Source organism: Centropristis striata, chromosome 4 (assembly GCF_030273125.1).
Source record: "Centropristis striata isolate RG_2023a ecotype Rhode Island chromosome 4, C.striata_1.0, whole genome shotgun sequence".
NCBI classification, from domain to species: Eukaryota; Metazoa; Chordata; class Actinopteri; order Perciformes; family Serranidae; genus Centropristis; species Centropristis striata.
The window spans coordinates 21714519-21728799 of record NC_081520.1 but is presented as its reverse complement, the minus strand read 5'-3'; the positions used below and the strand labels follow the sequence as shown (position 1 = coordinate 21728799).

Here is a 14281-nt window from a genome sequence, read left to right as displayed (position 1 = left end):
CTAGTAGATTGTTGTTATGTAAAACATACATACATAGAATCTCTAATACAATGGTGGTAATTAGGGCTGGGTATCAATCATCACAAGTAATTTCACAGTGTGTAGTACTTTTACTTAAGTAAGGGATCTGAATACTTTCTCCACCAATGGTATCCATTGAACTTTTTTCAACCAATACTTGAGTTGACAGAGATATCAAAACAATATTCTTTTCAGGATTCCTACGCTAAAAGGCATAAAAAAAATACATTTTCTACAGCTTTATGTGTTCATTAAGTTTGAGTAGCTGACTCTGTAACCTTTGAATGTTGCTCCACGTCTGCTGGATGTTAACTGATAACAACACAATATGTCGCTGTTGTGTTTTCCACATGTTCTTCTGCCCCTAAACAGCCAAATCATTAGCAGTCTATTCAATACTTAAGGATACTCATAAACGATGAATATTGGGTTTCCCAGCCTGGAGATGAATCCTCATTCCCCACCCCCACCCACAGAAAAATCAAGACAAAACGCAGACACAAAGCAGATGCTGCTGAGTTAAAGCAGATTCCAAAGCTCTGAATGTTGTCCTGAAGGATTCCAACACACAGAAGGAAACTGACCACAGGGAGAAACCTTTTGTTCACTTGGACGGAAGGAGATCCTGAAATCCAACTCAGGAGGGGGGAGGGCAAGCAAACAATAATATAAACCCTGCAGCTGGGTTTGATGCAGTGGAATAACACTAAATGGCTGCAGATGTACACAGCATAAATCTGAGTAAATGAGTTTCAACACGCACATGTTGTCATCGACACATCTGTCTATTGTGAGGAAAGTGTTAACTATTGCACAGAGCAGAGGTGGAGGAGGAGCCGGAACACGCTGACATGAATATTTACTGCATCCAAAATATGTAAACAGGACCACAGGCACATTTGAAAAGCATTAACATGCACAATGTGGTGATACCATGGACACAACAGCCTGATGATTTGATATCTGACACTTAAAAAAACTGGTTACATACAGTTTGTAAGCTCAGCTTTAACACCTTCTGTTATGTTGCAGGTCAAATTCACCCATTTCAAAGTTTCTAAATCTAAAAAAAATTGTTTTAAGTATTTTTCACATGAAACTTCTTCTGCTTGGCTTAATAAGTGTAATCAACATATAAAATGAAAATGGTTCATTTCACATATTTGCATGCTTATATTACAAAGATACGGTTCAGGTCAATCTGACCCTGAACAGAGGAGGTGAATGTAAAAATGTAAAATAAAATTTTCAGTGACTCAATGTCATGTAAAACTATTGTATTTTATATATAGGTCACTTCGATGTACATAAAAAACATTTTTTAAGGTGTATTTTTTATGGCAAATAAGTGAATTATCCTCATTCAACCATGATCTGTGAGAGGAAAAGAACACCATTGCACTAAATATTGATTGAGATGGTTAGTAATGGAGTTAATAATGAAATATAAACAATGTTTTTGGGGATTTTTTGGTTTCTGACACTTTTGGAACATAATTGCTGTTCCTGAAAAACAAACATAACAGGAGGGTAAAAGTAACAGTTTAACAACATTTTGGGAACTATTTTAATTTGAACTCAATGAACAATGAGACATTCAGTTGACTTCAGCACAATGGAGTGATTGATCAACAACAGCTGCCTGCTATGTCTCTGCAACCTCAATTCATGGGGCTAGATGCATAAAGCACTCCAGTTGTGACACTGTGTAAAACTTAAATAAAAAAGGAATTTATCAAAATCAACAAAAAGTTTTTCAGTTTGAGCATCGTTTTATTTATATTTTACTTAATTGTCCCAACTTAGTAAATGGGGTTGTGATAGAATAGGAATGATGATGAATATTCTCTGATTGAGTCAGAAGTTATGACACTGATGGCTTTGATTAAAAGGTCAGCGTATTATAATCTGAGTATGAATCAAGTCACATAAGGACACATTTTCATGCATGGGAGGATGCATTTCACCGCTCTGCTACCTTCTCTGAAGTTTCCATCTGTTTGTGGTAAGACACATTTTTCCAACCAATACCCAAAGAAAACAAAAAAGAAAAGGGAGGGGGGGGCTTCCCTCTAGCCTCACATCTTACACACTAAATGTTTTCCGTTGGAGTCACATCGGTCTTGACAACATGACGAATTGCACCGAATACATTCTTCCTTGGTTCCTCGCTCCCCCTTTTCTGTTCCCTTCAAACAAATGGAAAAGCAATCCAAATACTTCTGAAAAGCATATTGGCTAAAACTCCAAACTGGGTTAAAGAAAAACCCACCAAGCAATATAGCAATGCCTCTCAACTTTTCCACAGAGACAAAATACCACCACACATCACGTATAAAATCAGCACTGTATGGACATTAAGAAGTCAAATTCACATTATCTAAATGATTGTAAAACACCATATGGCTGCTGTTATTTCATACCGTAGGCTGTATTCTGGTCCCCCATCACAGCTAACAGTCTGCCTTGGATATTTTGGTTTCACTGAGTGTGCAGATTGCCACCCTTGGGTGCTGTGTGGTTGTGCTGATGCACAGTATAAGTCAGTGCTTTATGTAGCAGGAGATAGTGTTGATCCTTTGCTGAAACATCACTGTTACGTGATTAACTGCAGGCCAAAAGAGGACAGAAGGTTCGTTTGTGACACAGAAACACACACCACTAAACACTCATATGGCACAAACACTGATGAGATAACTGGCTTCATTTACACCACGACACTGATGCAGTTCAGTTGAGACCGAGTAATATTAGCTTTAACAAGAACAGAGACCTGCTTATTAGTGCAACTATACTTTGCTCTCGGCTGTACGTGTGGCTGCACGAGTAATTAGCACACTGTGAAAATGGAAAGCAACATCAATTCAAGACAACATTTTTGAAAACAGACATGGAGAATAGTAAGGCATGGGCTGTAGGATGAAGCAATGTGCATTAAGCATACGTTATGCTACAGTAAAAGTTATTACAGGTTTTTTTCTCACACGATTTTCCCACAGAATAGCACCAACTACAGCAATCTCTAGTCTAAAACAATATAGGAAACCTTTCATTATTTGTTATCCTTATTTTTTAGCACAAAGTACAACATTAAAATGCCATTGTTAATATATTTATGAGTTAAATAATAGTTATTTTCCGTTACTACAAGGAACTTAAAAACAGTCATTGTCAGGACATTATTTCTCTTCCAATCAAATGTATTTTTCTTGTTTACATAAAATGTTTAGCACCAACAGAATCACCTACAATCGCTCTTTTTAAAGTCTTACAAAAGGAAACAGAAGCTAAAAAACACACCTGTTGCATCATCTTAATGTTGTCATATTAAATATGAGATGATTAAGCAGTTTATTATAGCAAAAGTATGTGGACGTTCTGATCAATAAACAACCAAGTTGTTTCACATCTATGTGTAACAATGTGCTGCTATAACAGCCTGAACTCGTCATGTTTCAGGCTTTTCAGGTTGGCAGAGTTGATCTTCACCTTACTCCAGGCTGAAATATCTCAACTATTAGGGATGGGCATTTGGAAGAATCCTGCCAACTCAATTATCTGTTACGTTAACGATTAATTAATCGATTAATTACTATGTTTTAAGTTATACTCCAGTATGTATAAAAACATGCATACATGGGCAAAATAAAATATATATATACAGTACTATGCAAAAGCCTGTTGTAATAACGGACACTTTGATTTTGAAAGGATGAAAAAGACCTGATCCTGTCAATCGTAAAACTAAATCAACTGAGATTAAACTGTAAAGATAATGTCAAGGAGTCCACTGTTTTATGTTTTAGCCCCAGAAGAGGCATGAGGTTAGTTTTCACAGTAATCTTGCATATTTAAATGTGTTTTGTGTTTAAATAAGTTTAGGATCAAATTAAACTCAGTAATTCCTGCTAGCAAGGTTTGATACAGTAAGCTAGTTTTGCTCAAATTAATCCTCTTGTATTTCTGTGTGTTTTATAATTGTTATTGCAGCTTTCAGTTTGCAAATTATAGCTTTATCCAACTTAATTCTCAGCCCATTGGCTTATTGATGTTCAGCCGCAGAACTGAACGCTCGGCCGTGTTGCAGTTCAATGACACTGATACTCAGTAAGACATAAAATTAATATTAAAAAGCACACAGATCGCTAAAAAATTCCACATGATCGACCAAATTCTTCAGGACCATTAATCGATTATCGATTAATAATTCCCATCCCTATTAACTACTATTGGATGAATTACAATGGCATGACATTCATATAGATATTCATGTTCCCCAGAGGATGAATATTGGTGACCCTGAATTTCCATCTGGCACTATTACCAGCAGGTAAATATTGTCACTTATCCAGGGAAATACTTTAACATCTGCTGGATGGACTTGCATAACATTTTCCACAAACACTAATGGTTCTAAGACTCCTAGGTTGTTATCTTAATGACTGGTGATCCTCCATCCATGAGGTTGACATTCATGGTTTTGTATTGCCAAGTATTGGGTCAGAATTGTAATTTTTCCAATACTTTGGTTTATAACCAAATACCTGTAAAACTAACCGCATCCCCAAGAGTCTCAGCTGTATTTGGTGCCAATAAACAAAGGTTAGTATCGCTATCTGTACAATTTATGTCTCAAGTTTACTTGGAAAATCAAAAAAACGTTGAGTGTTGGCAATAACAGGCTCTGACTATGAACAGACAAGATGTTTGAGAAAAATACTCAAAAACCTGGAAAGATTAGCAGGCTTTGTGCTTAGAAGCAACAGATCAGCCAGAATGTTTGGACAGCAGTAAAACTGGTGAGGTCAAACTTGGAAAACTTGGCCAACAGTCAATGAACAGACATTCTTGAGTCTGTACAACCACTGAACTGCTCATACAACTGAAAACAACACTTATAAAGACTTCAACATTTGTCATCTTGTCCTCATATCATCAATGTCTATAATAAAGTACTGCTCAAGCAAAAAGGAACTATACACTCCTGACAGGAGGGAATTTCAGACTAATGGAAACACACTTTTCTTAGAACCTCAGCTAATGTCTCCAGGGACGATGTGCAATGTGAAGTCATCTTCCTCCCAGTGGTCTTGATGATTCACACACATTTATCAGTGTCTCAAAATTAGTACGATTGTGACTTATTGTAGTAGAACCTCTTAGTGTCTGACTCAACACAGTGAGAAAATGTGCATCTAAGCACCAGGAAGACCTTGAAACGTCGGCCTCTGCAGACCTTGAGAGATAAAAATAAAACGGAGAATTGTGTCCTCTAGCTCAGACATCCAGTACAGTATGCAACCCAAAGACAGGAGCTGCAGAGCATGTCACCTGATAGCTCAGCTAGAGGAAAAGGATTTAATAAAACATATTCTGCTCCAAAAATAGCCAAAGGTTTGACGCCGGGCAAGGACGTCAATGCCAAAGCAAAGAAGACCGCGCTCATGCACAAAGTTAATGTAATGTTAAGAGTGGATTGGCCATTTATCGTATGGGTGGTGAATGAATCTCAGGATCTTCCTCCTGTTTCCTGTCAAACTATCTTTAGGCAAGACAGTGGAAACCAAATCTCTTACGGGGAATAACGCAAGTCAGCATCAGTTTAAGAGATACCACTGGTTACTGCAATATTAGCTTTCTGTGGTGTATTTGTAGTCTCCAAACCAAAGCAGAGATAGCCCTGACAGCCACAGACAATATGATACAACCGTTTTCTCAAGGCAAGTAGTTCTCCTAATGATAAGGACTGCATGTAGACTTTGAAATGGCTTCTTTATATTCAGGTTTTATAATGAGACATTGTTCCTGTGGGATCTTACGTAAAAACTTCCAAGTTGTATTGTTTCACTGCTCAGTCAACTCAGATGCACAACTGGAATTGTCTGTGTCCTGTTCCTGGAAGTGCATTGCAAGTAGGGCTGCAACATTCCAGGAATTGGGAATTTTCAATAAAAAATCAAGGTTGACCCTTAACAGTTGGGAAAATATATTTTAGCATAATCTTGACTAAAACAAGATTTCATGCAAGTACACTTGAATATCTGCTATTCCTCAATCACATGCACACAGCACACAGCAACTGTAGGGCTGTAATATTTAACTCAACATTCATGTTTTTTAATTGCATGTGCATTTCTTTTTAACACATCAGTAAAGGGTGTCATTACTGTTAAATGTGTTGATCTCATTTTCCAGAGAGCCACTAGTTTCCACATATTTCATTGTAGAGTGAAATTCATTTAGTGGAAAACACAGCACTCACTGAAGAATGCATCATTATGGAGAATCTCTCCATAATCCATCCTCTCTCTTTTTTGGCGAGAGAGAGAGAGAGAGAGAGAGAGAGAGAGAGAGAGAGAGAGAGATTAATATGCTTATTGGTCTTCTTGCCAAGAGTTTAATAAGAAGGTCTCATCCATCCACTACATACAAAACTGCAACCAGCAGTGGGTTAGCTTGGCTTTCCAAAAAAAATCTGAGAAATCAGAATAAGGGGAAACAACTAGCCAGGCTTTGTTCAAAGGTAAACATGACCACCTACTAGTAGTTCACTCATTAACACATCATATATTGTTTGTTTAAGCTGAATGAAAACCAAAGGATTTAAATGTCAAGTTTTGGTTTTATAGTGGGTTATGTGTGAGTTATAGCTTCATAATTACCATACAAACATTAAAGAGTGGTATTAATCATCTCATCCAACTCTCAAATGTGGTCAATAACTCCAGATGGGAAGTTTAAGACTGACTGAAGAATAAGAATATGAACATAAACTCAGCCAGAACTCACCCTTCTGGTGTTGTCCAGGACTTTTGGGTCAGGCCGGCCATAGTTGGGGGGGTTGGCGTGGGGGTCGTAGCCTAGTCTGGACAGCATGGGGGCGATGACAGCCATATCCCTCACCACATCTGCTGGGATCTTCCCCACCCACTTGGACAAGGCCTCCACATTGACAGGTTTGATGACTTGGTCTGTAGACCTTTCCACCCTGGTAAAAGACAGAAAAATGTTGATTTCAGCTCTGGTCTCAAATAGTACACTTAAAGCCAAATAACCCAGGTTTCAATCCCAAGTGGGTCTTCATCTCCCATCTGACCATCTCACTGCTTGACATTAGCATTCTTAATCATCAATGTCATTGCATTAGCATTGTTAGCATAGCTTGTCCTCAAATGACCCCGTTTACACCAGACCAGCCCATCTCTAAGATAAGTTCATCTAATTGACTGTAATCTGATCAGGAGACAATGTTAAAGATGGTTTCCTGGCCTTACTCTCTCCCTGTTTAATATGCAGGATAAATTACCCTTCACTCTATCAGTTCAGTCCTCCATGCTCTTTCTGTCTCATATGAGTATATGGACTTAACAGTGTTCTTGAGTTAATTCTCGCTGCCTATAACAAAGGAGAAATCATTTAACAGTGGAAGTTTTAAGACAAAGCAACAAAGTACCTTGCCACAGGTGATTTCTGGACTATTTCACAGTGGCAACACATGAGCATTAAACACTGTTTTTAATGGACAGAAACATCTATTCCAACTACTATTTTCTAAAGAATTTCAGATCTCTTGATAGGGAAATTAGGTGTCTGTTAGCATGTGAGGATGAATAATGCTCCACAAGTGCTTTCCCTTCATCAGCCCCGTGGCTGATGAAGGGAAAGCACTTGTGGAGCACTTGTGGAGCATTTTTGAGAGGAATTCACCATTATGTTGTACTGGGGTAAATTATTCACCGTCTGAAATTAAATATTCAACAAGCGATGGGATTGGAGCTGCTGGACTGCATTCTGGATTTAACTTAAATTTACCACCACTGACCAGCAGGAGGGATCTGATGTCAGATCTATCATGATGTAGATAAAACTCAGTGTCTAACAAATCACAGGGCACACAGATAGTGTTGTACCATTAATACAGTTAACCTGCCCAACGGTCTTGGATCTGGCTGACAAACAGATGAAATACATTTAGATATTATACGAGCATTCTTTAAAAGGTGTCCCTTTACAGGGCCCTCTCACACTACACCCACTTCATAAATTGTTCCACTCTGTTAAAAGAACAAGTGGTTTTGCTTCGAGACTCTCATGGTTGTTGTTGCAGCACTCCTACAGACCGTGGAGGAGAGATGTTCCAGATCTGAAACCTACATTTGATTGGGATAAAGTATGGGTTAATGTGACCTTAGCATCCAGAAATCCTGATCATCACAAAATATATTACAATTATGTACATAGGGTATATCTGACTCCTAGGAAGCTTCACTTGATAAAAGTGTTTAGAAGTTAATAAAAGTTTTAGATTTTAATCTATCTCTGTAGTTTAAGGTCAGGTTGCCCTGCTCTCCTACTACACTCATTTTAAATGGTTTGTCAAGACTAGGTTTGACACTGGACATAAGAAGAGCATTGTTGGCTGGGAAAAAAAATAGTTGCCAGACCGTTGGAAACCGCCACACTCACTTTCTTTCCGAGCATTGATTTTTGACATATTTGGACATTGTTTATTTGGAGTTGACCACGGAGCTAGAGAGTTGTCAATAAAGGCTTGGAGGTCACTTCAAACTATTCTCTGTGGGTTTCAGGTAACATGTGACTGGGATTTGGAGCTCTGGATCCAGGGAGGGTTATATTGTGACTTTTGATTACTATTATTTTTACTTTTATTTTAGTTGTTTATTCACGTGCAGTTGTCTATAAACATAATGTGTATGTGTGTGAATACATGTTTTTGTAAAACTGCACATGCTTACGTATACTTTTCTTTAAAATAATAAAAAAAAAGATATTCTACAAGCACCAAGTTAAAGCAAGTCAAGTCCAAAGTAATTTTGTCTCAAGGCAAGGCAAGTTAAGTCCACAGTCCACTTGTGGGGAATTACATAGACTGGCTTTAATGTGGAAACGGCACCTATCTTTTCATGAAGACTATACTAAGTCTTCAACTCTACAGAAATATGTGATACCCTAGACATAAGGATGCTAAACGACAGTGTGACACCATTCATGATTGTAAATTAGAACAAATGTGGTAAAAGCATAAATTATAGTCATACTGGTGAATATTGATGTGATTCCTAAGAAGCTAGGGTGCTAAAAAAAAAAAAAGTAGAAGCATGTATTATGCAATTGTTTTATGATCCAAGTAATTTTTCAAAACAAATATTGTGACATATTCTAATACACGACTTTACCAGTGTCTATTACTAAGACCTGAGGTTAAGCATTGCTGAAAGGCAATCATATTCTTATTTTATGGATTACCATTGACAATAGTAGTTATAAATTGTGTGTGAATGGGTGAATGAGCGTAGTGTGTAGTGTAAAGCGCTTGGATAAAAGTGCTATATAAGTGCACCCCATATAAATTCAATAAACTGACAGCATCATCTCTTGGTTTTTAGCCAGACTATGCCCAGGCACCAAAAGGCACTGTGAGTTATAATCGAGAAGTATGAAGCCGGTCATTTCACACAGAATTAAAATGGTAAAAACTGTATGAAGAACATGAGATTTCAGGTTCTTCTCTCTCTATTTACGGTCTGCAGTCTAGTTTCCGCATCCCTATGTTTCCTGTCTGAATCTATACCTCAATATGGCAATTCACTTTCCTCTAATCCATTTACTTTGCAATTGAATCTTTACACTGTAAGGGTATAGTCTCCTGCATGATTAATAGAGTGAGCTGGTTTTGTCATCTCAGGAGGATGGTGAAGATGGTTTCAGAGAGACGGGCCGAGATCCAAATATCCACTCTGCAACAAATGGGTAGGGAATCACTTTAGGTAACTCCATCAAGACCCAAGAGACTGCTAAGTGTTGACATGGAACATAAACTGATAAAGACAAAGACTGAGTATAGCGAACGCAGCCCAGCTTCACCATCACTCACCATCATGTTAGATGCAGGCAATGTTATTGACAAAGAACGGAGGATCTCCCCTTTTCAGCAGCAACAATCATGCCGCAGCATTCAAGAGTGAAAATGAGTAATTTCCTTGTCTGTCATGTCAGAGCCCTGCCACATCTAAATAGTGGGGGAGCTAGCCTATTGTTCATTTTGTGATAAAAGCACCAGATGAGGTACATATATAGCTTAATGTATTTAGAAAAAGACTGGATACATATTATTATATTTAGGATGATATATTTTCTTAGAAACTATCATGATAAACGATAGTGTCGTTGAGTACATCCTTTTCCACAGCAATTAATTTTTAAATCTCAAGAATATTAAACATTGGAATTGAAATGTAGAAAATAAACATTAAAACATCCTAGGTAAATGAAGAATAAATAAACTGCAATCAAAACTCTCAGGCTCTGTTAACAGAAATTGCACTGAGATAAATATTATAGTATTATATATTATAAACTAGAAAATTTCCTCTGGGGAAATTTTGAAAGGGCCACGGGGGCTACTGCCAGTGTGTGTACACTATGATGAGATTCTTCAGAGATTTCAAACTATGCCCTTTAACCTCAAAATGTGTGTGTGTGTGTGTGTGTGTGTGTGTGTGTGTGTGTGTGTGTGTGTGTGTGTGTGTGTGTGTGTGTAGCGAAAATCGCATAAAGTTACCTTTGTGTGTGGGTGTGTGTGTGTGTAGCGAAAATCACATAAAGTTACCTGTGTGTGTGTGTGTGTGTGTGTGCGTGCGCGTGTGTGTTTGAAGCATGCATGTGTGAGGAGTGTGAGCGCTTACGCGCATATGTGTGTGTGTGTGTATCTGCAACTGTAATCACATCAAAGATCAAAGGCAATCAGATCAAAGCAATCAACAGAATTAACTGACACCTGACAGTGACAGCAGCCGGTGGACAGAGGTCCAGAGGTGGACTGGAATTTCTGACCTCGAACAGAAAGCATTTTTGGCAAAACCATAATACCTATCATTGATCCGACTTCACTTTGAGCGTCCCGAGTTCTTCCTGAACGTCTACATATGATTTTTTAAAGAAAAATTAATACCTTTGTTAGAGCGATCTAAAAAAACTGTTCCATCTTCCTTGTTTCCGAAATCCTCTGCGTTTTTAATATGGGACCCAATGAGGCTGTTGGTGGTGTTGGTGGCGCATCTGTGCGTCGTACGCCCAAACTATAACTCTGACAGCTTTACCAGAGGATTGTGTGTGAGAAGACAAATTTTCCTACATTTCTATGTATAAATTATTTCTGTAGAGTGGAATTTGCGGCCTGGAGCGCAGTTTTCAAATTAATTTTTTGACAATTTTTTCTCTCCCTCTACACTCTGGCGATGATGTCACACACTGTGACACGAACATTCCGTCCAATACACACCCATTATAATCTCAGAATTTCTCCAAAAATGATCATGGTCATTGAACAGGGATTGGTAAAAAACTATATGACTATCGAAACGTGGATTAATACACCGATACACAAGACTTGTGTCTACTGTTTAAAGTTTAAATGGAGTCTCTAGGTGAAATTATGCCGGAGAAGTAGACGTATAAAAATCTTCAATTATTGTTCTTTTTCGCTCATTTTTTGTCGGCTGTCCAATTCATTTCAATGCAAAATTTTGGGCAGTTTTTCGCGAAAAATTCGTATTCTGTAGAGAAAAGTAATAGCACACCGATCCCGATCAAACCGCACGTTTTGATATATAATTTGTCCTGCAACTCTTCAAGTTGTAGGACTAGTAGCGGGACGAAATTGCGTCCGGAAGAGGAAGAAGAAGAAATCCACAGTATGAATGAATGAACCTTTATTGTCATTGCACAGAGTACAAGTACAAGTACAACGAAATTGAGCCATCAACCCGTCCAGAACGCATAATACACCCACAAACAATATCACAAGGTAGACAGGACAGGAAGACAGGGTGTGAAGAGAGAGAAAATACAGAACACATGGGGAGAGGAAAGGAGGAAAAAAGCATGAAAAAAACCTCAGCAACAGGCATGGTACACTTTCACAACATGAATAGACTTATGACGTGCAGGGGGGGCGGGGGGGGGGGGGCCAGCATAGCCAGGCGGCCATCCGGATCCGCAGCCACCCGGCGCAGCTCTCAGACCCGCCTGTCTCGCTGGGGGTATGAAGCGTCGAAGGCGTGGGTTGGGGGGTGGTTGGGGGAGGGGATGTATGCATATCAGTATATGTGGAAGTTCGTGTGTAGGCCTGAGACCCGCCTATTGTCAAGCACTAAACAGTTCATCTTCAGTAGCCCCGAGCACTGGTCCCTACAGCTATTGCTGTATGGGACCAGTGCTCGGTGCGATTGCCCCGAGGCCCTAATAATATATAAACAGCTGTTTCAGATATTTTTTGGGCAATTCCTACTGCCTGTCAAACATTTGCAGTATTACTAAAAAAGCACAAAAAGTCAGCGTTATAATGCGTCCACTACAAGAGTGGCGTGACTTAACAGGCACCGGACACCACATGTACAGTTAGCATGCTCGTTTGTTTACAATAAGCAGCACCCGCTGTGCAGTTAGCGATGACGGCCGCAGTTGTTGTGCAGCTGCTAAGCTAAACAGTGAAATCCGAAATGTTCCCACACCACACTGGCTTTGGCATCATTTCCATTTATTTCACCAAACTTTCTGGAGTTGTACATCCGTCAGGAAACTTAACTTCTTGTAACACACTCACTATGCTTCAGCTGGCTAGCGTCGGCACTGTGTGTGTGAGCCACGCCTCCCACAGAGAGCAGGTTGACTGACAGAAGAGGGACAGAAGCAGCGCGACTGGCGAAAATGTTGATGGCTTATATAAACAAACACGCATGTAAACAACAATTATCGAGTCCACAAAAACTGTCGTGTCCACTTTTATATATTGAACAATAAGTCGATATATTGATTATCTTGACAGACCTAATGACCACCATCTGATAAAATGGCTGCCACGGCAACCAGAGTCTGAGTTTGTGATGGTCCAATATCCAGTTTTGGTCCCAATATATTTATCAATACATCTGCCAAACTTGGTGCTTTTATCAAAAAATGAACAATTGTAATGATATATTTAGATATGCCGCCCCAGTAAAAGAGACCTTCCAAAAAACTAAATATATTATACATAAACATCGGAGATTTCTGAAAATAGCAGTTCAACTATCCACTAGGGTTAGGGTTAGGGTTAGGTCATTCACAAAAACAACTAATTTCTTTATCCAGACCCTACAGTGAGTGTCCTTTGTTTACCAATACCTGATGAAATGAGCTGCTGCTTGACTCCACCTTGCCGACCCTTGACTTCACCATAGGCCATGGTTAGCCCTGCTTGGTCTTGGAGCAAAAATTGGACCATTAGGACCTGGAAACTGGCCCCGACATGCCCAACCTCTAACCACTATGTTACAAAGGTCATGGTTTGATGCACTAAAACACACGCAGAATACACAATATCGACACACGTAATGTAGAACCAAAGATCAAGTGCGAGTTCTGGCCGGAAACGTTTAGCTGGGCATGGTTGCAGATGTACTGAGGTACACTGAGGCAGAACAAGCATTGACACAATGGCAACACAAATAAAACCCTTGAGCTGTGGGTTCACAGTCCACATTCATTAATCTAAACTCATTTGCACACTTTTGAACAAGTGATACCCATGCATCCCTCCTCTTGGCTTTAAATGTAATGTGACAAAAAACCTTTCCGCCCATCACATGACCACTTCCCTTCAGGCTGATGCTCTTAATGGCCTCCAGCTTGTCAATTATTCATTGCCGGGCCTCCTTTACCCAAGGTGGTGTTCTGTATCACCAACGGCTGATAAGGGAGAATCAGATAGAGGCATCAAGATCACAAATAGGATGGAGAGTTAGGGAGGAGGGATGGAACGGCTCCCTGTTCTGGGATAAGTAATGGAGCAAGTCGCTCAGCAAGGCAGGGCCTCCACTAAATCAAGGTCAGGTAATTGATGATAATGCTAAGACAAGGTCCTGCTCTGGGGCCTGGCTGCTGGCTGATTGAGATTTTCATGTAGATAGAGACCCGCTGCTGTGGGATGCTAGAGAGGGAGGAGTGCTGGTGGTTGTAGTGGGTAAGAGGCATTTTCTGCCAGGTGTCAAGGGGGTTGACTTTAATGCACTGTGGGTAAAGTACTTGAGAGGAGGTGGGGCAAAATGTTTATGATGGTAAAAGGTAGTTGTGCTGCCCTAAAGGCTACTTGTGGCTGGCCTCCTCGTACATCAAATTGTATCAGGGCCAATCTAGGGGAGAGAGGTATAATGTTTGGTCAAAGCCTCTAATAGGAGACATGCAGGACTGTGCACTAAGT

The 14281-nt window shown here is 39.5% G+C and overlaps 1 protein-coding gene across 2 annotated transcripts in view; it reads right to left on the bottom strand.

Moving 5' to 3' along the window:
• tpst1 (tyrosylprotein sulfotransferase 1) overlaps positions 1–14281 on the bottom strand; it is a 51323-nt gene that overhangs the window by 15898 nt on the left and 21144 nt on the right. For both annotated transcript variants that reach the window (XM_059331246.1, XM_059331247.1), the window contains exon 3: positions 6811–7009. In XM_059331246.1, coding sequence (XP_059187229.1) covers positions 6811–7009 — 199 coding nt within the window. The remainder of the gene's footprint in view (positions 1–6810; positions 7010–14281) is intronic.